The 25471-nt window shown below is 41.4% G+C and overlaps 1 protein-coding gene across 2 annotated transcripts in view; it reads right to left on the bottom strand.

The window, feature by feature from the left end:
- Positions 1-25471, bottom strand: part of GALNT10 (polypeptide N-acetylgalactosaminyltransferase 10) — a 286117-nt gene that overhangs the window by 146573 nt on the left and 114073 nt on the right. For both annotated transcript variants that reach the window (XM_053566714.1, XM_053566713.1), the window contains exons 2-3: positions 19440-19542; positions 14933-15071 (exon numbers count right to left, since the gene is read on the bottom strand). In XM_053566714.1, coding sequence (XP_053422689.1) covers positions 14933-15071; positions 19440-19542 — 242 coding nt within the window. The remainder of the gene's footprint in view (positions 1-14932; positions 15072-19439; positions 19543-25471) is intronic.

Raw genomic sequence — 25471 nt, 5'->3', positions numbered from 1 at the left:
CTACAGTTGAGAACTCACAGTACCAGAAGAACAACAGCTGAGGTTAAAGTGCAATGCATGAACTCCTCAAATGAACTTCTTTCCTACACCCAGAAAGATAAACATAGTGTAGAATTCTGAATTCTGCAAGGGTCTAAACACGTAAATTGGGTTTCTTAACATCAGAACAAGGTCATAGTTCTGAATCTGTCATAACTCAACTAAACTCTCAGATTGAGATGAAAAAATTGTGATCTTCACAGCAAAGACTGTGAAATAAATTATAAACCCCAAAGGCAAGCACACTGAGGCCCTACTCTGTCCTCCCACCCCAAGAAATCCTTGGGATTGGGTCAAGTCCTGGTTCACAGTACATCTTTCAGCTAAGGATTCCCAGTTATGGGTTTCCCTCATCTACAAAGTAAAGAGGATGATAATAATGCCAGCCTCAAAGTATTATTGAGGCATGAAAGGAGGTGGTAGGGATGAAAGGCTTTTGTAAGTCACCAAACATGTTACAGCATCACCTGAAAGCCTATTTGAAACGCAAGTTCTTGGGCCCCACCAGACCTACTGACTCAGGACCTTAAGGAACTCAATGTCCTGTGTTCTAACAACCCTCCAGGTGATCCTAATGCACATTCAGTTTAAGAACAGCAGTACTAGAAAACCATCACCACTCCCACAATGACCCTCACTGACTATGTCTAGGCAGGTAGGACAGCTTATGGTCTGGAGCATAGTTTTAAGTTAAATTGGAGTATAAAATCTGATTAGTAAGAACAATCCAAGATGGCGGCCGAGTAACAGCTTCCCTGCAACTGGGCATGGTGAGTCTGGGCAGATAAGAATCCAGGCATCTCTGGCTGGTGGGATATGCCTGTAATCATCCCGTTGAGGATACAGGAAGTCAGCAAAGGACTTCTGGACCCCAAGTGGAGGACAAAAACAGTGGAAAACTGGCAAGTGGTTGCGTGTGTTCAATCGACCTAATCCTGCGGGCAGCCGTAAGTACAAGCAGCAATGAGACTGCAAACCGGAAAGGCCTTACCTGTGAACTGTTTAGGTGTTTTTGGACTTGGCACTCAGTTGAACTGCCTTGGGGAGAGCTTGAGCAGGAGTGTGGAGAACTTTGGGCATTGTCTAGGGCCCCAGACTGAGCTGCTGAGCCGGAGAAAGCTGTGGGCCACAGGGAGCCATTGTGAGAGAACTGCCCTGGTGAGCTCTGCCCTCAGGGTCGCAGAGCAAGTATCTGGCGGGAGCTAGTAACCAAGTGACTGAGCAGCTTAAAGGTGGGGACTGAGCTGCCTTACAGCCTTAAACCTCAGGGGCAGAGTGAGACCTGTTTCGGCAAACTGGAGCCTTGGGCTGTTGTCCTGGGTAGAGTTCCGTGCTGTCACAGCTCACAGCAACCTCAAACTGCTGGGCTTGGTGCTGCCCAGACTTCTATAAGAGCTGCACCACGAACCCGGACCCGCGACCCGCACCAACAGGGCCTCCGCATGCCCTGAGCTGGAACTGCGGGAGCCGCGAAACCCTGCGTCCTCCCTCCTGTACCCTCCTCGCCTGAAAACCGGCCTGCTTGTCTGGACTGGGACTGTGGTAGTCGCATGCCCTCCGGAGCCCTCCCTGCCTCTGTGCAGACCCCTTCTCCTGGCCAGAGACTGCTGGAGCCTTGGGGCTCTCTGTGCAAAGTCACTGGGCACCAGGGACTCCCAGAACCATGCGCACCACCTCCTGCCCTGTTGCTGGATCCAGGTGTGTCACACTCCGGAGCTGCTTCCACAACCAGAACTCCCTGGCTGGGGCAGCCCCAGAGGAACTACACAGGGTCACTCCCTACAAAGATCCAGCAATAATAGAGGGACCCCGCTGGGGTCTAATCTTGGAGAGACACCTCCCCAGCTCTGAGGATGGCCAGAGGCAATGGTGGAAAACAATCATGAGGCAAACTCAACAGAAAAACTCTGGCAATATGAATAATCAGAGTAGATCAACTCCCCCAAGGATCAATGGGACAGACATAGCACAAGATCCCATGCACAAACAAATAGCTGAGATGTCAGAAATCGAATTCAGAATCTGGATAGCAAATAAGATCGAAATAGAATTCCAAGCCGTAACCCAAAACATATCTCAAAAATTCAACGAATTCAAAGACCAAATGACCAAAGATTTTGACACATTGAGACAAGAAGTTGCAGCCCACAAAGATCTGAGAAGCACAGTAGAATCCCTCAGTAACATAATGGAGCAAGCAGAAGAAAGGATTTCTAACATTGAAGACAAAGCTTTCGAACGCTCCCAAACTCTCAAAGAGAAAGACAAATGGAGGGTAAAAACAGATCACTGTCTCAGAGAGCTCTGGGATAATTCGAAGAAAACCAATATTCGTCTTAGAAGGATCTCTGAAAGCGACGAAGTGGCTTCACAAGGCACAGAGTCTCTTCTCCATGAGATAATGAAGGAGAACTTTCCAGACATGCCAAGAGATTCTGAAATTCAGAAAGCAGACAGTTTCAGAACTCCAGCACGACTCAACCCAAATAAGACATCCCCCAGACACATCATAATCAATTTCACTAAAGTTAATATGAAAGAGAAAATTCTGAAAGCAGCCAGACGACAGAAAACCATCACCTACAAGGGCAAGAATATTAGAATAACTGCAGATCTCTCTGCTGAAATCTTTCAAGCTAGAAGAGGATGGTCATCGACTTTTAATCTCCCAAACAAAATAACTTTCAAACCAGGATCCTGTACCCAGCTAAACTGAGTTTCATTTATGATGGAGAAGTTAAATACTTCAATGACATTCACATGTTGAAGAAATTTGCCATAACTAAACCAGCTCTCCAGGATATTCTCAGACCTATCCTCCATAAAGACCAGCATAATCATCCACCACAAAAGTAAACCCACCCAGAAAATTTTGATCAAATTCCAACTTCCACAGTCGCAAAAGGATTAAAAATGTCCACTGGACTCTCGAAAGGCTTATCAATAGTCTCAATTAATATGAATGGTTTAAATTGTCCAATAAAGAGGCACAGGTTGGCTGACTGGACACAAAAACTCAAGCCAGATATCTGCTGCATACAAGAATTGCATCTTACATTAAAAGACAAATATAGACTCAAGGTAAAGGGATGGTCATCTATACTCCAGGCAAATGGAAAGCAGAAAAAAGCAGGCATTGCAATCCTATTCGCAGACGCAATAGGCTTTAAACCAACGGAAATAATGAAGGATAAGGATGGACATTTCATATTTGTTAAAGGTAATACTCAATATGATGAGATTTCAATTATTAATATTTATGCACCCAAACAGAACGCACTTCAATTTATAAGAGGAAATCTAACAGACATGAGCAACTTGATTTTCTCCATTTGCATAGTAGTTGGAGATTTTACACCCCTTTAGCACTGCTGGATAGATCCTCCAAAACGCTGGCCCCATATACCGAGGGTGGCAGGTTCAAACCCGGCCCCGGCTGAACTGCAACCAAAAAATAGCCGGGTGTTGTGGCGGGTACCTGTAGTCCCAGCTACTTGGGAGGCTGAGGCAAGAGAATCGCTTAAGCCCAGGAGTTGGAGGTTGCTGTGAGCTGTGTGATGCCATGGCACTTTACTGAGGGCCATAAAGTGAGATTCTGTCTCTAAAAAAAAAAAACAAAAAAAAAAAAAACAAAGAAGCTAAGCAAAGAAATTTTAGATTTAAACTTAACCATTCAACATCTGGACTTACCAGACATCTACAGAACATTTCATCCCAACAAAACTGAACACACATTCTTCTCATCAGCCCATGGAACATACTCCAAAATCGACCACATCCTAGGCCACAAATCTAACCTCACCAAACTTAAAAAAAAAAGAAATTATTCCTTGCATCTTCTCAGACCATTATGGAATAAAAGCTGAACTCAATAACAACAGGAACCTGCATATCCATACAAAAACATGGAAGTTAAACAACCTTATACTGAAGGATAGATGGTTTATAGACGAGATTAACAAGGAAATCACCAAATTTTTGGAACAAAACAGCAATCAAGACACAAATTACCAGAACCTCTGAGATACTGCAAAGGCAGTCCTAAGAGGGAAATTAATAGCACTGCAAGCCTTCCTCAAGAAAACAGAAAGAGAGGAAGTTAATAACTTAATGGGACATCTCACGCAACTGGAGAAGGAAGAACACTCCAACCCCAAACGCAGCAGAAGAAAACAAATAATCAAAATCAGAGCAGAATTAAATGAAATTGAAAACAAAAGAATTATACAACAGATCGATAAATCCAAAAGTTGGTTTTTTGAAATGATCAATAAAATAGATAAACCTTTGGCCAACCTAACCAGGAAAAAAAGAGTAAAATCTCTAATTTCATCAATCAGAAAGGGTAACTGTGAAATAAAAACAGACCCCTCAGAAATTAAAAAAATCCTTAACAACTACTACAAGAAACTCTACTCTCAGAAATATGAAAATCTGAAAGAAATCGACCAATACATGGAATTACTCCACCTACCAAGAATTAGCCAGAACGAAGTGGAAATGTTGAATAGGCCTATATCAAGTTCTGAAATAGCATCAACTATACAAAATCTCCCTAAAAAGAAAAGCCCAGGACCAGATGGCTTTACGTCAGAATTCTACCAAACCTTTAAAGAAGAACTAGTACCTATATTACTAAACCTCTTCCAAAATATAGAAAAAGAAGGAATATTACCCAACACATTCTACGAAGCAAACATCACCTTGATCGCCAAAAATCAGAGAAAGACCCAACAAGAAAAGAAAATTATAGACCAATATCACTAATGAATATTGATGCTAAAATACTCAATAAGATCCTAACAAACAGAATCCAACAACACATCAAAAAAATTATACACCACGACCAAGTGGGATTTATCCCAGGGTCTCAAGGCTGGTTCAATATACGTAAATCTATAAATGTAATTGAGCACATAAACAAACTAAACAATAAGGACAATACAATTCTTTCAATTGATGCAGAAAAAGATTTTGGTAATATCCAGCATCCCTTCAAGATCAGAACACTTAAGAAAATTGGTATAGAAGGGACTTTCTTAAACTAATAGATGCCATCTACAGCAAATCCACAGCCAATATCGTAATGAATGGAGTTAAATTGAAATCATTTCCACTTAGATCAGGAACCAGGCAAGGTTGCCCATTGTCTCCATTGCTCTTTAACATTGTAATGGAAGTTTTAGCCATTGCAATTAGGGAAGAAAAGGCGATCAAGGGTATCCACATAGGGTCAGAAGAGATCAAACGTTCACTCTTCGGAGATGATATGATCATATATCTGGAAAACACTATGGATTCTACTACAAAACTTTTAGAAGTGATCAAGGAATACAGCAATGTCTCAGGCTACAAAATCAACACCAATAAATCTGTAGCCTTTATATATATCAACAATAACCAAGCCGAGAAAACCATCAAGGACTCTGTCCCATTCACAGTAGTGCCAAAGAAGATGAAATATTTGGGAGTATACCTAACAAAGGATATGAAAGATCTCTACAAAGAGAACTATGAAACTTTAAGAAAAGAAATAGCTGAAGATGTCAACAAATGGAAAAACATACCATACTCATTGCTGGGAAGAATCAACATTGTTAAAATGTCTATACTACCCAAAGCAATATATAATTTTGATGCAATTCCTATTAAAGCTCCATTTTCATATTTTAAAGATTTTGAAAAATAATACTTCATTTTATATGGAATCAGAAAAAACCTCGAATAGCCAAAACATTACTCAGCAATAAAAACAAAGCAGGAGGAATCATGCTACCAGGCCTGAGACTGTATTATAGATCGATAGTGATCAAAACAGCATGGTACTGGCACAAAAACAGAGAAGTAGATGTCTGGAACAGAATAGAGAACCAAGAGATGAATCCAGCTGCTTACCATTATTGGATCTTTGACAAGCCAATTAAAAACATTCAGTGGGGAAAAGATTCCCTATTAAACAAATGGTGCTGGAAAAAGGCCTGGCACATTGTACTCACCAGAGTAAGTCCTCTCTCCATATACAATTCCATTTTCCACCACTGACAAATTTGACAATTGCACACCTTCACCCAGGGGCTATCTACAGCTGGCAATATTGTTCTCTTGGCCAGCTAGCCGACAGGTAATCAGCTCCAAAATCCCATTTCAAGAGTTTGCTTTCAAGATGGCAGCCGAGTAACAGCTTCCTTGCATCTGGGCACCGTGAGTCTGGGGAGATAGGACTCCAAGCATCTCTGGCTGGCGGGATCTGCCTATCATCACCCCTGAGAGGATACAGGGAGTCAGCGAGAGACTTCTGGACCCCAGGAGGAGGACTAAAACAGTGGAAAACCGGCAAGTGGTCGCGTGTGTTCAATCCATTTAAACCCGCCCGCAACTGTAAGTTCAGTAGCAGCGAGACTGCAAACCAGAAAGGCCTTACCTGTGAACTGTTTTGGTGTCTTTGGACTTGGCACTCAGCTGAACTGCCTTGGGGAGAGTCTGAGCGGAAGTGCGGAGAACTTTGGCCTTTCTCTAGGGCCCCAGTCTGAGCTGCTGAGCCAGACGGAGCTAATAGTGTTTGGCTCTGGGTCACAGGCAGCCATTCTGAGCGATCTGCCCCGGCAAGCTCCGCCCTCAGGGTCACAGAGCTAGAATTGCGTGGGAGCCGGTAACCCAGTGACCAAGTACCCTAAGGGCAGGGTCTGAGCCGCCTTGCAGCCCTAACCCTCGGGGGCAGAGGGAGACCAGTTTTGGCACACAGGGTAAGTGGATAGACACTTCAGCAGTGATTCCAGCGACAAGCACTTCCCTGGGAAAGCTTCTGCTCAGCAAGTGAACAAGTTCAAAGTGCCTTTTAAGTGGGCTGAAGAGAGATTTAGGGTGTCTACCTGCTGGGGTTTGAGAAACTAGCAGCCTCCACTCGTATCAGAACTGTGATTAACAACTCATACCCCAGAAGACCACGTGTTGCCCAGACAATATTCAATAACATATACATACTGCTTTGTTTGTGGCTGTGTTTTTTTTTTTCTTGGTTTGGTTGTTTTTTTTGTTTATTGTGATGTTGTTGATGTTGTTTTGTTTTCTAAGTTCAACCTTTTCCATACAGATCCTTTTTCTTTCTCAATTTTTCTAGTTTAATTATAATTTCCCATTGCTGCCTATTTCAATAATTAGAACTTCATTTTTGTTAGTGTTTCTACCACTATTATTTGGTTTTTCACCAATTTTATCCCGTAAAGTTTTCTGTTTGCTTGTTTTGGTTTCATTTATACCATTTTTGTCTTTCTTCTCTACTTGGTGGAGGTAGGGTACTGTGTCTGATCAGGTTAGCAAAGAGCTGCTGACCTCAAGGGAACCACCCAACGGGGCACCCCCAGAAGGTGGTTTTTTTTTTAAGGTTGTATCAAAGTACCCTACTGTATACCTATATTGCTCTGTCCCCCTCTTTGTGTGCCTCTCTTCTTTTTGTCAATATTCCTTTTACCCACCCCCTCTCCTTTCCCTATTTTTCTTTTTTTTTTTTTATCACTCGGTCCTCTTTCTTTCATCCCTTTTTTGCTCTTCAACCTTCTCACCCTTCTGGTCCTGTAACCGTTAGTCCACAGGCACGAGAACTTAAAGAGCAAGAGGAAGTGAAAGGAAAATTAGGTCAAGGAAATAGATAAAAGAAATCACTCATGAGGAAGAATCAGCAGAAAACTCCAGGCAACATCAAGAACCAGTCCAGAACAACCCCACCAAGGGACCATGAGGTAGCTACTGCAGAGGATTCCACCTATAAAGAAATGTTAGGAATGACAGAAAGGGAACTTAGAATACACATGTTAAAAACAATAAAAGAAATGATTGAAACAATGAAGGAAACTGCTAATAAACTGGAAAATAACCAAAAGGAAATTCAAAAACAGAATCAAATAAGAGATGAATGATATGAAGAATATAAAAAGGATATAGCAGAGCTGAAGGAACTGAAACAGTCAATTAAGGAACTTAAAGATGCAATGGAAAGTATCAGCAACAGGTTAGACCATGCAGAAGAAAGAATTTCAGAGCTAGAAGACAAAGTTTTTGAGATAACTCAGATAGTAAAAGAGGCAGAAAAGAAGAGAGAGAAAGCAGAATGTTCACTTTCAGAATTATGGGACTTTATGAAGCGTTCCAACATACGAGTTATAGGAATTCCAGAAGGGGAAGAAGAATGCCCCAGAGGAATGAAAACCATTCTAGAGAATATTATAAAAGAAAATTTCACAAATATCACCAAAGATTCTGACACACTGCTTTCAGAGGGCTATTGGACCCCAGGTCGCCTCAACTCTAACCGAGCTTCTCCAAGACACATTGTGATGAACCTGTCCAAAGTCAAGACAAAGAAAAGATTCTGCAAGCTGCCAGGAGTAAGCGCCAGTTGACCTACAGGGGCAAACCTATCAGAGTGACCGCAGACTTCTCTAATGAAACTTTCCGAGCAAGAAGACAATGGTCATCTACCTTTAATCTACTTAAACAGAACAATTTCCAGCCCAGAATTCTGTACCCTGCTAAGATAAGCTTCAAAATTGAAGGAGAAATCAAATCATTTACGGATATAGAAACATTGAGGAAATTCGCCACAACAAGACCAGCTCTACAGGAAATACTTCAACCTGTTCTGCACACTGACCACCAAAATGGATCAGCAACAAAGTAAGAACTCAGAAATTAAAGGACAGAACCTAACCTCCACACTGATGCAAAAGAGAAAACTAAGCAATGGACTCTCACCAAATAAGATGAATAGAATACTACCACACTTATCAATTATCTCAATAAATGTTAATGGCTTGAATTCCCCACTGAAGAGACATAGATTGGTTGACTGGATTAAAAAACACAAGCCATCCATTTGCTGTCTGCAAGAAACACACCTGGCTTCAAAAGACAAATTAAAGCTCCGAGTCAAGGGTTGGAAGACAATTTTTCAGGCAAATGGAATTCAGAAGAAAAGAGGAATTGTGATATTATTTTCAGGTACATGTGGATTTAAAGCAACTAAAGTCAAAAAAGACAAAGATGGTCACTTTATATTGGTCAAGGGAAAAATACAACAAGAAGACATTTCAATTCTAAATATTTATGCACCCAATTTAAATGCTCCCAGATTCTTGAAACAGACCTTACTCAGTCTGAGCAATATGATATCTGATAATACCATAATAACAGGGGACCTTAACACTCCTCTTACAGAGCTGGACAGATCCTCTAAACAGAAATTAAACAAGGATATAAGAGATTTAAATGAGACCCTAGAACAACTGTGCTTGATAGACGCATATAGAACACTCCATCCCAAAGATAAAGAATATACATTCTTCTCATCACCCCATGGAACATTCTCCAAAATTGATCATATCCTGGGACACAAAGCAACTATCAACAGAATCAAAAGAATTGAAATTTTACCTTGTATCTTCTCAGACCATAAGGCACTAAAGGTGGAACTCAACTCTAACAAAAATGCTCGACCCCACCCAAAGGCATGGAAATTAAACATTCTTCTGTTGAAAAACAGATGGGTGCAGGAAGAAATAAAACAGGAAATCATTAACTTCCTTGAGCATAACAACAATGAAGACACAAGCTACCAAAACCTGTGGGATACTGCAAAAGCAGTTTTGAGAGGAAAATTCATCGCTTTAGATGCCTACATTCGAAAAACAGAAAGAGAGTACATCAACAATCTCACAAGAGATCTTATAGAATTGGAAAAAGAAGAACAATCTAAGCCTAAACTCAGTAGAAGAAAAGAAATATCCAAAATCAAATCAGAGATCAATGAAATTGAAAACAAAAGAATCATTCAGAAAATTAATAAAACAAGAAGTTGGTTTTTTGAAAAAATAAATAAAATAGATAAACCATTGGCCAGACTAATGAGGAATAGAAAAGTAAAATCTCTAGTAACCTCAATCAGAAATGATAAAGGGGAAATAACAACTGATCCCACAGAGATACAAGAGATCATCTTTGAATACTACCAGAAACTCTATGTCCAGAAATTTGACAATGTGAAAGAAATGGATCAATATTTGGAATCACACCCTCTCCCTAGACTCAGCCAGGAAGAAATAGAGCTCCTGAACAGACCAATTTCAAGCACTGAGATCAAAGAAACAATAAAAAATCTTCCAACCAAAAAATGCCCTGGTCCAGATGGCTTCACTCCAGAATTCTATCAAACTTTCAAGGAAGAGCTTATTCCTGTACTGCAGAAATTATTCCAAAAAATTGAGGAAGAAGGAATCTTCCCCAATACATTCTATGAAGCAAACATCACCCTGATACCAAAACCAGGAAAAAACCCAAACAAAAAGGAGAATTTCAGACCAATCTGAGTCATGAATATAGATGCAAAAATTCTCAACAAAATCCTAGCCAATAGATTACAGCTTATCATCAAAAAAGTCATTCATCATGATCAAGTAGGCTTCATCCCAGGGATGCAATGCTGGTTTAACACTCGCAAGTCTATAAACGTTATCCACCATATTAACAGAGGCAAAAATAAAGATCACATGATCCTCTCAATAGATGCAGAAAAAGCATTTGATAAAATCCAGCATCCTTTTCTAATTAGAACACTGAAGAGTATAGGCATAGGTAGCACATTTCTAAAACTGAAGCTATCTATGACAAACCCATAGCCAATATTTTACTGAATGGAGTAAAACTGAAAGCTTTTCCTCTTAGAACTGGAACCAGACAAGGTTGTCCTCTGTCACCTTTACTATTCAACATAGTGCTGGAAGTTCTAACCAATACAATTAGGCAAGACAAGGAAATAAAGGGAATCCAAATGGGAGGAGAGGAGGTCAAACTCTCCCTCTTTGCTGATGACATGATGTTATACTTAGAGAACCCCAAAGACTCAACCACAAGACTCCTACAAGTCATCAAAAAATACAGCAATGTTTCAGGATATAAAATCAATGTCCACAAGTCAGTAGCCTTTGTGTACACCAATAACAGTCAAGATGAGAAGCTAATTAAGGACACAACTCCCTTCACCATAGTTTCAAAGAAAATGAAATACCTAGGAATATACCTAAAGAAGGAGGTGAAGGACCTCTATAAAGAAAACTATGAAATCCTCAGAAAGGAAATAGCAGAGGATATTAACAAATGGAAGAACATACCATGCTTATGGATGGGAAGAATCAACATTGTTAAAATGTCTATACTTCCCAAAGCAATCTACCTGTTCAATGCCATTCCTATCAAAATACCAACATCGTACTTTCAAGATTTGGAAAAAATGATTCTGCGTTTTGTATGGAACCGGAAAAAACCCCGTATAGCTAAGGCAGTTCTCTGTAACAAAAATAAAGCTGGGGGCATCAGCATACCAGATTTTAGTCTGTACTACAAAGCCATAGTGCTCAAGACAGCATGGTACTGGCACAAAAACAGAGACATAGATACACTTGGAATCGAATTGAAAACCAAGAAATGAAACTAACATTTTACAACCACCTAATCTTTGATAAACCAAACAAGAACATACCTTGGGGGAAAGACTCCCTATTCAATAAATGGTGTTGGGAGAACTGGATGTCTACATGTAAAAGACTAAACTGGACCCACACCTTTCCCCACTCAGAAAAATTGATTGAAGATGGATAAAGGACTTAAATTTAAGGCATGAAACAATAAAAATCCTCCAAGAAAGCATAGGAAAAACACTGGAAGATATTGGCCTGGGGAAAGACTTCATGAAGAAGACTGCCATGGCAATTGCAACAATAACAAAAATAAACAAATGGGACTTCATTAAACTGAAAAGCTTCTGTACAGCTAAGGAGACAATAACCAAAGCAAAGAGACAACCTACACAATGGGAAAGGATATTTGCATATTTTCAATCAGACAAAAGCTTGATAACTAGGATCTATAGAGAACTCAAATTAATCCACATGAAAAAAGCCAACAATCCCTTATATCAATGGGCAAGAGACATGAATAGAACTTTCTCTAAAGACGACAGACGAATGGCTAACAAACACATGAAAAAATGTTCATCATCTCTATATATTAGAGAAATGCAAATCAAAACAACCCTGAGATATCATCTAACCCCAGTGAGAATGGCCCACATCACAAAATCTCAAAACTGCAGATGCTGGCGTGGATGTGGAGACAAAGGAACACTTTTACACTGCTGGTGGGACTGCAAACTAGTACAACCTTTCTGGAAGGAAGTATGGAGAAACCTCAAAGCACTCAAGCTAGACCTCCCATTTGATCCTGCAATCCCATTACTGGGCATCTACCCAGAAGGAAAAACATCCTTTTATCATAAGGACACTTGTACTAGACTGTTTATTGCAGCTCAATTTACAATCGTCAAAATGTGGAAACAGCCTAAATGCCCAACAACCCAGGAATGGATTAACAAGCTGTGGTATATGTATACCATGGAATACTATTCAGCCATTAAAAAAAATGGAGACTTTACATCCTTCGTATTAACCTGGATGGACGTGGAAGACATTATTCTTAGTAAAGCATCACAAGAATGGAGAAGCATGAATCCTATGTACTCAATTTTGATATGAGGACAATTAATGACAATTATGGTTATGGGGGGGAAGCAGAAAGAGGGAAGAAGGGAGGGGGTGGGGCCTTGGTGTGTGTCACACTTTATGGGGTCAAAACATGATTGCAAGAGGGACTTTACCTAACAATTGGAATCAGTGTAACCTGGCTTATTGTACCCTCAATGAATTCCCACCAATAAAAAAAAAAAAAACAAATGGTGCTGGGTAAACTGGCTGGCAACCTGTAGAAGATTGAAACTGGACCCACACCTTTCACCATTAACTAAGATAGACTCTCACTGGATAAAAGATTTAAACTTAAGACATGAAACTATAAAAATACTTGAAGAAAGTGCAGGGAAAACTCTTGAAGGAATTGGCCTGGGTGAATATTTTATGAGGAGGACTCCCCAGGCAATTGAAGCAGTATCAAAAATACACTACTGGGACCTCATCAAACTAAAAAGGTTCTGCACAGCCAAGAACATAGTAGGTAAAGCAAGCAGACAGCCCTCAGAATGGGAGAAAATATTTGAAGGTTATACCTCTGATAAAGGTTTAATAACCAGAATCCAAAGAGAACTCAAACGCATTAGCAAGAAAAGAACATGTGACCCCTATCTCAGGGTGGGCAAGGGACTTGAAGAGAAACTTCTCTAAAGAAGACAATCGCATGATTTACAAACACATGAAAAAAAGCTCATCATCCTTAATGATCACAGAAATGCAAATCAAAACTACTTTGAGATATCACCTAACCCCAGTAAGAGTAGCCCACATAACAAAATCCCAACACCAGAGATGTTGGCGTGGATATGGAGAAAAGGGCACACTTCTACACTGCTGGTGGGAATGCACACTAATACATTCCTTCTGGAAGGATGTTTGGAGAATACTTAGAGACCTAAAAATAGACCTGCCATTCGATCCTATAATTCCTTTACTAGGTTTATACCCAGAAGACCAAAAATCACAATATAACAAAGACATCTGCACCAGAATGTTTATTGCAGCCCAATTCATAATTCCTAAGTCATGAAAGAAGCCCAAGTGTCCATCGACCAACGAATGGACTAGCAAATTGTGGTACATGTATACCATGGAATATTATGCAGCCTTAAAGAAAGATGGAGACTTTACCTCTTTCATGTTTACATGGATGGAGCTGGAACATATTCTTCTTAGCAAAGTATCTCAGGAATGGAAGAAAAAGTGTCCAATGTACTCAGCCCTACTATGAAGCTAAATTATAGCTTTCCCATGAAGGCTATAAAGCAACTATAGCACAAGACTATGAGGAAAGGGCCAAGGAAGGGGAAGGGAGGGGGGAGGTTAGAGTATAGGGAGGGTAAGGGGTGGGGCCACACCTATGGTGCATCTTAGAATGCGTACAGGCGAAACTTACTAAAGGCAGAATACAAATGTCTACATGCAGTAACTAAGAAAATGCCACGAAGGCTACATTGAACAGTTTGATGAGAATATTTCATATTGTATATGAAACCAGCATATTGTACCCCTTGATCGCACTAATGTACACAGCTATGATTTAACAATAAAATAAATAAATAAATAAAATAAAATAAAAAGGAAAAAAAAGATCTGATTAGTGTCTTGGTCATCTTATGGCCTTTAGTGAGTTATGACTCTCAGTTAAGTTTTCTCAGCTGTGAAATGGGCATCATTCCAGGACCTATTTCACAGCAACCTGAGATGATATGAATGAAGTGTTTGGCAAATGCTACCTATTCAAAGAATGGTAGCTGCCATTGTTACCCTCTTCATAATTGCTTATGATATGTTCTCTCTCAACATGATTCAAGGTAAGTTCTAACAAAGACACAAATACATAAGTGCACAAATAGTTAACAACTAAAAAAAGAAAAAGAAACAAAAATATCACACACAGACAGCGGAGAAAGTGAAGGTTGAAAAAGTCACTATACCGAGTACAGTTGTGTGCACTATGTTACCAGCTACTTGGGTGGCTAAGTCTGGAGGATCACTTGAGTTTGAGACTATAGTCTGGGTAACATAGAAAAAAGTTACTACAATTGTTGTCTAAATTGGAGCCTTGTTCCAGCTCCCTGAAGAGAAGAAAGAGTCTGGCTCTTCTGGAGAGAGTATCGCTCTCCTGCCCTGCTTTGAGTTGGGCAAAACATTGCTTTGAGTCACAGATTTGGGTGGAGAAACCAAAGAAGGCCTTGTGCGAAGGCCTGTGTAATGGGAGGGAGTCGCCAGCAGTACTCCAGGCACCTGTTACTTTAATTAATTTTCAATAAGAGCTGGGGCAAAACCCTTAAATCCCAGAATCTAAGAGATGTTACACTCACTTTGGATGCCGAATGTCAGGGAGAGAACGATTCAGGGAGATTTTATCACTGACGTAGATGTTAAATCCATTTTCTCGGTATGCCTGATCCACTTGCTCAGCGTCAGTCATGGGGTAAGGCCTCCCTTGTTCTCCATTTCCTAGAGGTAAAGAGTAAATTCAATGTTGCTAATAGCATATATGGGGGTACTGTATATGGAGTGGGGAAAGAGGGTGAAAAACAGGATTAAAAACAGATAAAACTTTACACTTAGATGCAGAGCATAACTCTAGATTTTGCAGCAGGGAGTACCAAGAGGGGAGGGGAATGGCATTTATTCAGTCACTTTACAGATTTTGTGCTCATGTAATCACAGCAGCCCTGCAGAGTAAACATGAGAGTTCTCATTGCTTAGAAAAATAAACTGAGACTCTGAAAGGTTATCAACCTGGGGTGTGTGGCTTCCAAAGTCTATGCTCCTTCCACTTGGTCAGGAGCCCCAAACATCCTTGCTTTCAGAGACCAATCATCTGGACAGGAGGCCAGGCCCACCATTTATGAGCTGACCAACCTGAGGCAAGTCACACCAGCTTCTTCCTCTGATACCCACAGCACATTTGGGAGAGTCAAAAGGGAGGCTGCCTACGCAAAAGCTCTTTGTAAACTATAAAGACTACACAAATGTGAAAAAAGATAATTACTCTCTAACTAAGGCAAACTTCATATGTAAACTAAAATTGCCATAAATGGCAAAAGATGCTTTGATTTTTTAGTTTTTATGAAAAATTTAAAATTGTATTATTATTTATTTCCATAGAATGAACAATAGTTCAGCCAGCTTTGATTTTGTTAAAAGACAGCAAACAAATTAAGATCTGCCTACCCTAAGCCAGAATTGCCTGAAAAATGTTGCTTTGAGTCACAGATTTGGGTGGATAAAGTGGTAGCTGTCCCTTCTCTGCACGATCTATCTAGGAGAAAGAGTTCCTGATGCTCTAGGAAATTATTCTCTGGGTGTCTAGGGTGAGTGGGAATGTCCACACCAAACCTTGCAGTAGTAGTCCAAGCATCTGCTATTGGTGAATGTCTTGAAGAAATGGAAATAAAACTAGCTGGTTCAGTATCACCTCACCTTCCAGAGTTTTTGATCTGAGCAACACCCATTTACTTTGCAAAATAAAAGGCTGACAACATAGCTTGCCAGGAAGCTAAAAGCTGGGAGGTGGAGTTCAGGGGCCATAGCTACTCCAGTTCAGTCAGATGAGGGATAGGACTCCACTGTCTGTAACTTGTAATGCTCTGTGGTAAGACATGGCTGACTTGAACCTAGGATAGATTTCTGTAAGAGACACGAATACAAAAAGCAGCAAAAAAAAGACCAGAAACATTTTTCTCTTAGAGGGAAGCCTCAGGAGGACAATTCGTGGGAGCCATTCAGAGTTTAGGCTCTGGAGCTCGGCAGAGTAGAATTTGAGACCAGCCCCTCCAGTCTCTAGCTATGTCATCTTGGGCATGACTTTATAGCCTTTCTAAATTTAAGTTTTTTGCCCTCTGTGTTAACTGGAACAAGAAGGTTCAATGTGATGATTAAGGAAGTAAAGTGAGGGAAGACACCTGGCATATAGCATTAAACAGACTCTAGTTAGAGTCACTCTTAATGTCTCCACTGCTGGTTAACCCAATATTCCAACAGCTCTTGTATAGCTGTCTGGCAAATCAGCTCTTTCTGTGTGATTTTCTTTTTCTTTTTTTTTTTTTTTTTTTGGCTTATTGAAGCAATTTAAAAGGTACAGTAAGAAACTGTGGGAAGAGGGTAACACACCTACAATAGGGTACAAGCAATGACATATTTTACAAAATATGCATACATCTCCCCACTACCACCAGCCTCCTTACCCCACTACCCCTGCCCTGGGCTGCATCATTCTTCCCTGCGGATGATATGGTCCCACGGTCCAGAGTTGAGATTGAAGGGAGTGAAGACAGGGTCAGCAGACAAAATGTGCCTGGTGCCAGAGCCAACTTTCTCCATCAGAAGACACAGGAACAAGTAAGCCTGGCTGCAGTTCTAGCTCACCCACTAAAATGGTGACTAACATTTTAGTTTGTTTTAGTCTGTTTATAAGCCTTGTCGTAATCCTGTGGGTATAGATAATGTTATTCCCATTTTACAACTGAGGAAACCGAGGCTGAGAGTATACCTAGCTAGTTACTAAATAGTATCTATTTAATTACTAAAGGGAGAGCAGGCTATCAGCTCTTAAAAATCATACTGATGAGAATTTCATAGGCCCCAAAGTTAGAATTTAGGGTCCCTCTTTAGGAAGAATGAAACAATTACAAATGCAAAGTGCAGTTAGCCAGGTGAATAGCTATGGATTGTGTTGTATTTCTCAGGTAGACAGCACCTGAGGGTATCACCAGTGGGTGGTCATTTTTAAGACTCCCTTAGTATGGAATGCCTCATATGCCTCATGAATATTTAGGTTCCTTCCAACCGTTCCCTCTCTGTGTTCAGCTCATAGATGCACTACTCACTCACAAACTACTTGCTTCTACTTTATTTACCTTACAATGTTTGTTTCTCTTGCTTACTTTGGCAGAACTGATTATTTTTCCATAAGAAAAATTAAATTACAGTGGGTAGTAATAATAATAACGAAAAATAGCTAACACTTATATAAGACTTACCATGGGTAAGGCATGGGTCAAAGCACTTTCAGTGTATCACATAATCCTTACAACAGTCCTCACATACAAGTAGGTACTGTTATTACCCCCTTTTCCAATGAGGAAATTGGTGCAAATAGTGGTGAAGGAACCAGACCAAAGTCACACCACTAGAAGATGATAGAATCTGCATTTGAACCTGAAACTGTCTCTCTGTGTGATTTTCTTTCTTAACTTAAGCAGCATCCCCATCCCGTCTCCCATTTTAAATCACTGGTATATGGCTCGACACCTGTAGCTCAAGTGGCTAAGGTGCCAGCCACATACACCTGAGCTCGCAGGTTCGAATCCAGCTCGGGCCTGCCAAACAACAATGACAACTACAACCAAAAAATAGCCGGATGTTGTGGCTGGCACCTGTAGTTCCAGCCACTTGGGAGGCTAAGGCAAGAGAATTGCTTAAGCCCAGGAGTTGGAGGTTGCTGTGAGCTGTGATGCCATGGCACTCTACCCAGGGTGACAGCTTAAGGCTCTGTCTCAAAAATAAATAAATAAATAAATAAATAAATCACTGGCATATAGAAAAATGCATGTCATGTCTTTAGACTTCCCTGACCATCAGTTATTGTATCACCTCTACTCAGAGCCTTGTAGCAAGCTGGTTTGTCATAATGTAATTAAAAAATAAATCAATAGTGGTCTGTGCCTTTAGCAGAGATAAAAATGAATAAAATACCCATCCCTTACATTTCTACCTTGCTTTCCTTTATTGCAAAGCCATATCATACTTATCATTTTACTTGTCACCTTCATAATAATAGTCTGTCAAAGCAGGAAGCATAGCCCCACTGCCAGGTGGAAAAACTGAGGCTCAGGGAGTATGAACTTCATCTTGGAGTCAGACAGCTGGTAAATGGCATCAGAGGTACTCTCCTAAGTCCCTCAGTCCAGGCTCTCTGCAGCTGATCCTTGGCATAATTTGTGTACCACTGTACCCCACCCTTCCCCACTCTCTAGTGCAGGCATCCTCAAACTTTTTAAACAGGGGGCCAATTCACTGTCCCTCAGACCGTTGGAGGGCCGGACTATAGTTTAAAAAAAACAACTATGAACAAATTCCTATGCGCACTGCACATATCTTATTTTGAAGTAAAAAAACAAAATGGGAACAAATACAATCACACCACCTCATGTGGCCCACAGGCCGTAGTTTGAGGAACTCTGCTCTAGTGTAACAGGAACTATTCCAAAGACTAAAGAACCAAAGAAAACTTCAGCTTAGCTGAAGTCCACTAATTAATTCACTCCACAGCTGCAGCGCTGGTTAGAGATCATCTCTGTCCTCTAGATCTGGGTCTGAATCCCAAACCTGCCTCTTTCTCACTGTGTGACCATGGCAGGTTACCACACCTCTTGGAGCTACAGGACCCTTCTTGCTACATGGGCCATAAAGGTTGATTTGGGGTTCCACAGAGAAAATTTGCAAGTGTGGAATGTGGCCTTCCTTACTACAGGTGTTCAAGAAACGTTGGTTCTTGTTATCATTGCTCTTGTTTCACTAATAGTGGAAACACTTCCTGTCACTCAATAAAGGACACAGGCAAATTCTTGCAGGCAGTAAGTAGATCTGATAATGTGAGGACAGAAAGTCAGCTAAAAAGCAAAGAGGCAGATCTGAGGATCAGGAAGGGGTGCTGGCAGACAGGGAGGGAGCCAACAAGAGGTCCAGATACCCCTGCTGCTAAACACAAACACACAGGTGCACACGCACACAGGTACACGCACAGGCACAGGCACATGGTGCAGATGTGCACACGCCCTCCATGGAGCCTGTGATGGGAGGTCCTGACCTCCATACCTCCGCGCTGAGCGTCCCTCCAGATGGCCTCCTTGTCGTGCCAGTCCTTCAGTTTCTGCCCATCTCCAAGGAAAAGTGTCTTCTTTTGCCGATTGTGTGAGCCCTTAAAAAAAAAAAAAAAAGATAAAAGCTGTGAAAAGGGAGAAAAGGAGAAACAACTTCAGTAATACAGACCCAGATGTTACCCTGGCTGGGGAGCTTTTGGTAATATCAGTTGATCTGGTATTGATGATCTGTCATTATGGGTTCATTTATTCATTCCCTCAATATACCTTTGTGAGCACTTGCCATGTGCCAGCTAGGTGCGCTAAGGTCAGCAAGATGACAAGAGCACAGTGTCCACCCTTTGGGAAGTCGCAAACCAAAAAAGATAGGTAATTCTTTTCACCCTAGGGAGAAGAGAGGGCTAGGGTGGTGCTGCCCAGCAGAAACATAATGCAAGCCACATATGTAAACTGATATTTCCTAGAATCCACATTTAAAAAAAAAAAGAAGTGAAGTGTTGATCAAATATTTTATTTAACCCAATATGGTGTATCTAAAGTATCATTTCAACGTGCAATTGATGTAAAAAATTATCAAAGTATTTTACATTCTTTTTTTGGGGGGTATTAAATCTTTGAAATCCATTGTGTATCACTTCAATTAAGACTCATTTCAAGTGCCCAGTGGCTGCACACAGCTAGTGGCTACATATTGGACAAGGCAGAGGCCCAGAGGAGACACTGCAGGAATTCAGTTTTACTAGGAAGAAATGAAGCACATTTCATGGACTTAAGAGGCAGGCAGGCAGGCAAACATCTGGGGCATAGACTATGAGATGCTTGGCCTAAGAAGGGGTTTCACCAGCAGGAGTAAAAGACATGTCTTGGTCACCCCTATGGTTCTGAGGGACCAGTTCCAAACCAGGTGAACATCTGGCAAATGGGTGTGGACTGTATGAACAAGCAATTGGCTGAGAGCAAAGAGGAATATACAGCAGCCCCCTCGGGCTGGGCTCTGACAGCCTGTACCATCTGTCTGGGAAAGTGCGCCCATCCTAGTAGCTCCAGAGCAAGTGATGTCCCTGATTAAAGGAGGCTGAGTTCCTGTGACTGGGGTCATCAGAAGGAGCCCAATACTTCCCCATGGCAACAGTCAAGTCTCAGAGCCTCCCCAAGGTAACACTGCATGGTGCGGTGTTCCTATAAATGCTTCCTGAATCACCTCACTCATTTAAAAATCTTGCAGCCTTGTTCTTGTCATTATAGCAGGCAGAATCCAATAGTCCTATTTCCTATAAAATTAACTACAAAGGCCCAGATCTGTGGCTCACCGGACATTAGTGTTAACAAGAAGCTACCTGAATAAAATCATCTCTGCACCTGTTAAGTCTTTGGCTGATCCTCATGTAAGCAGATTTTCCACAACAGCTCAACATCCTTACAACAGCTCTCATGACAATAACAATCCTTTGCATTCTCTCTCTTATAGACCTCTTTGAATTGCAAAAAGATAATGGAGGCTTCTAGGGAAGTCAGTATGCCAGTTGTCTTGGTCAGAGAGGGAAAGAAAACCACAAAAACTAAGGCCCAGGGCCTGCCAACAGTTCTTGGGTTCTTAAAAATCACAGATGCTGAGCTAGAAGGTCCTTAAGGAAGCATCTAATCAGTTCAGGCTATGGTTCCACGGGAGGCGCCTCAGGGCCTGCCTGGGTTAGAGGAAGGCCCACAGCAGGGATTTGTTCCCCTCTTTCAATCACACCAGGAATGTGAAATTTCATTTGAAAAAAAGTTCATCTGCTAAAAACAGATGACCAAAATCTTCCAAACAAGCAAACAAATATATCTGGAAGCTGAGGTAGCTAGGGCCACTTCCCTGTACCACAGAGAGAGAGCAACCAAGCCTTGGGGTGGGGTCAGGGCCTGCCCATGGTAATATTCTGGTGCTGCAATGTCAGGGCTGATTAGCCAGGGGCTGGTTAGCTTTTCTTTCCCCAGCCCTCCCTCTTGACAACTTTTTCTGCTTCCTCTGCCCACGATTGGAAACTCACATCACTGGTGGGACTGAAGAGGCTGCAAAATGAGGCTTCTTAATGGAAGGCACGGAACTAAAGCCCTGGCCTTCAAAGTGCTGCCTCTGAACCAGCAGCATTGGCACCACCTGGGAACTTTTTAGAAAAGCAAGTTCCCGGGGCCCACACTAGACCTCTGTGAGCAGAAACTCTGGGGGTAGTGCTCAGCAATCTGTTTTAACCAGACTCCCAGGAGATTCTGATACATGCTCAAGACTCAGAACCACTGGTCTACAACGAAGGAGATAATAATTCTTCCTGCTCTGTGTTGGTCACACCAAGTTGAACAGATATTTATCACTTTGACAAATGGTGGCAAAAACCTGAGGTGTGTGGCCCAAAGGTTGTTGTTGGCAGACAGTCTGGTGTCTTTCAAGGTGTTTATCATTTCATTTTGGCTTTCTTAATACCAGCTTAAAGATTTTTGGCTTTTCTTGAAAACCCAGGATGTATGTCAGTACTTGGGGCTGAGTTTCCTCAATCCCTCCGCGGGCCTGGGTAATGCCTGCCCTGTTTGGGTGGGGCATGTCTCTGCAGTTGACCACAGTCCCCAGCATTCCTTACTGGATTTCATCTCTCTGCCTCTCATCTCTCATTTGTGTTATTTGCCTGGCCCCAGGGAGTCTGAAACATGTTGGGATATATAGGAAAGTATCCTGGGTGGGGAAGATTGGAAACTGTGTTGTATAAGGACTAGGGAGGAAAAAAAGCCCTGGACATGAGAGGAGTCATCTTGTTCTCTGAGGTCCTGAGAATAGAGTGAGCACTAGTGATAGAAGTTACTGGGCGGGCATGGTGGCTCGTGCCTATAATCTTAGTACTCTGGGAGGGTGAGGCAGGAGGATCACTTGAGTTTGAGACCAATCTGAGCAAAGCAAGCGACCCCATGTCTATGAAATATAGAAAAAAAACCTAGCCAGGTGTGGTGGCATACACCTATAGTCTGACATATTCCCAAGGCTGAGGCAGGAGGATAGCTTGAGCCCAGGAATTCAAAGTTGCTATGAGCGAGGCTGAGGCCATGGCACTCTACCTGGGGCAACAGAGCAAGACTTTTGTCTCAAAAAAAAAAAAAAAAATTACTAAATAATTGAGGGGCCTAAGCTGGAGAATTTTGGTGTAGTAGGACTGTGGGGGCTTGAGAGCCTACATTTCTAACAAGGTCCCACAAGATGTCCAAAGACACTTTGAGTAGAAGGTTAAGCAACATTTAAAGGACGTTAAGAGCCTAAGATTCTGTGAAGGTTACTGTTTCCCCCAAGTGCTTGTGAAAGCCTTCTAGTGCACTGGGAATGGGGTACAGGGATGAACCTCACAGTCTTCATCTCACAGAGTAAACTCCTTGAATCAGGTTCTCAAAAGGAAATGCTGGGTTGCTGAACTGATGGCACTGAGGATTAAGATTCCCGCAACCTGGGCATTTCATACCTACTTCCATTGCCTTTGCTTTAATGACATTCTTCCCTTCTTCCTTTTCTCCTTCCTAGGATCTGCAGGGATGACCTATGCTGTTTGGGGTGATCTTGTTAGTCCTTACATCTTTCTTAAAGCAAGAGGACTTGAGAACTTGCTGACATAGTGGGTTCTACATGGCTAAGCACACAGCTGTTTGAGTCCCCAAACATATGAGCTAAGCAGCTGCTCAGAGAAAATTAGTCCACCTCCCACCACCTTACAGACAGGGAAACCAAAGTCCAAACAGGCTAAGCTACCCAACTAAGGCCTTACCATAGACAAGAGGGTAAGAGCCATATCCTTTGACTCTTGGGATATATTTTTTTTTAATTTTTTTTTTTCAGAAACAGCACTTGCAGTGTGACCTTGCAAAAGCTACAAGAATCACAGGCACCTCCATTTTCCCAACTAGAAAATGGAGATACGCTACCTGCTCAAAAGGCACTCTCAGGTAACCCAAGAAAATCATGAATGTTAAATTATGAATGCTGTCATAATTTACACAGACTGTGGATATTGACTCCTTTAGGATTTTAAGAGTCTTATTATACATTGACATCTCACCAAATTAAATTTTACTACACAGGTTGAAAAAGTTTCCAGTAATAGGTCTGAGCCTTTGGTAGAGTGGAAAACCAGTTTTAAAATCATAGAGTATACAGCGCTGAAAGGGTGCTATGAATCCTACCCACAGATCTTAACAAAAATCGTTGCCAACTGCAGGTGGTCGAGGAGTCTCTGATGGCCATACATGGAGTTTCTGGAGACAGTGCAGATTAAGATTTCTATTAAGTTCAAACTATCACCAAATGTTTCTTGTCACCTACTCTGCAATGCAGTGTGCTACGCCCAGAGGATACAGGTGTGATAACACAGAACCTGCACAGACACTAATGGGTTTGCAGTCAGATCAGCCTCTCTCAAAATGCAGTAGTTATGGGTCCTGGACCCTGATTATAGATGCAAATTCCTGGATTCTAGAATCCACATTAATGAAGAATCTACTAAGACAGGAATCCAGGAAGATGTGTGTGTTTTTAACACATTTTTGACATGATTCTGAAATAAAGTTGGAAAACCATTTGTCTAAATCCAGCAGCTTCATATTTTACAGATATGAAGTCTGAGGCTAACAAAGTAGAATGGACTTGTCCCAAATCCTACAGCTTTTCAGCCCCAGGGACCAAACCAGATCTAGCTGTTCTCCCTCTGGTTTAGACCTTAAGCTTCTTGAAGTTAGAGGCATTTTGTCACTGTGCTCTGGCTTATTGCAGGCCCTGGATAACCCTTTGAACAAATGGGATAAGGCAGTCAGTTTAATAACTCAGAGGTTCTAGAGTTAGAAAAACTAGGTTTCACTTCCTGGGTAGGTAAAGCCCAGTTTCCCTGACTGAGGGACAACTAACAAAAAAAAAGTACTCCTGGGTTGTTGGGTGGATTAACTGAGCTCATCTATGTGAAGTATTTAACTCAGTGTCTGGGACACAGTTGGGTCCTATCAGTAAAGGACAGGTACTACCATCACATTATTTCAGAGAATGTTTATGAAAACAAGATGTGTTCCAGTGTTTGTGATGGCCAGGTTTGGGGGAGTAGGAGAGGAAATAGGAATCACATAACATCACTGTGGGTCCTGCAGGGCAACCTATGGAACACCTCCTCCAATTCAACTGGCTTTTGCTGATAACAGGATTTAGAGAGTTTCCTCATTAACAGGATGTCACATGCTCATGTGGAAACTTGGTGTTCTTTAAGGAAAGAAAAAGTTCTTAGTTAATAGTGGCACTCTACAATAGAAGCACATGTCACAAGACCTTTAACAACAGAAGAGGCAGGAACAATGCTTCTCAAAAGACAGCAATTCTTATGCAATAGCAATCACTTAATATTATGTAAAAGAGCATGTCTGGACTTATCAATTCAGAAGTAATTTTAAGTTTCTTTAATTTTGTAGCCTCAAAGATTTGTCTGTAAAGGCCGTGATTGTATTGCTTCAGCAATCATCGTTTGCTGCTTTTCTTCCCTTTTGTTTCCAGATGTCCTTTTGCTACAGGAAGCAAAGGGCTTGAGAAGGAGCATGGCAAGAAAAAAGTGAGGGAGAGTTTGTGGAGGAGACTGGAAGAATTAATGTGGAAATCACATTAAACAATAAATTGGAAATGGATTTTGACTGGTTGCTCTAAATAACTGCTTCTGGTATCTGCGTGCCTTTACTTAACATTCCACTAAAAGGATCGATTAGTTTTCAAACAGCCCCACACTCACACACACAAATGGAATTTTAATCTTTTTTTAATCACTACTCAGGCATGCCTGGCACCCTTTGAAGATAGGAAAGAATAGTGGTGAAGCAAGCCAACTGTATTCTGCTCCAGGAGAAAGATTTGTTAAAGTGCATACTCCAATCCCCAAACTGCAGACTTGGCAAAGGCTACTCAGAAAGGACACTTGGTCTCTGGCTGAGCTGGCTAGTGTCTTCAGAACAAGGGAAGGGCTGTGTGCTCTGAAATAGCAAGGCTGAGAG

This window comes from Nycticebus coucang, chromosome 17, assembly GCF_027406575.1.
Source record: "Nycticebus coucang isolate mNycCou1 chromosome 17, mNycCou1.pri, whole genome shotgun sequence".
NCBI classification, from domain to species: Eukaryota; Metazoa; Chordata; class Mammalia; order Primates; family Lorisidae; genus Nycticebus; species Nycticebus coucang.
Note: the sequence above shows the minus strand (reverse complement) of the source record. Positions and strands in the feature narration are given on the sequence as shown.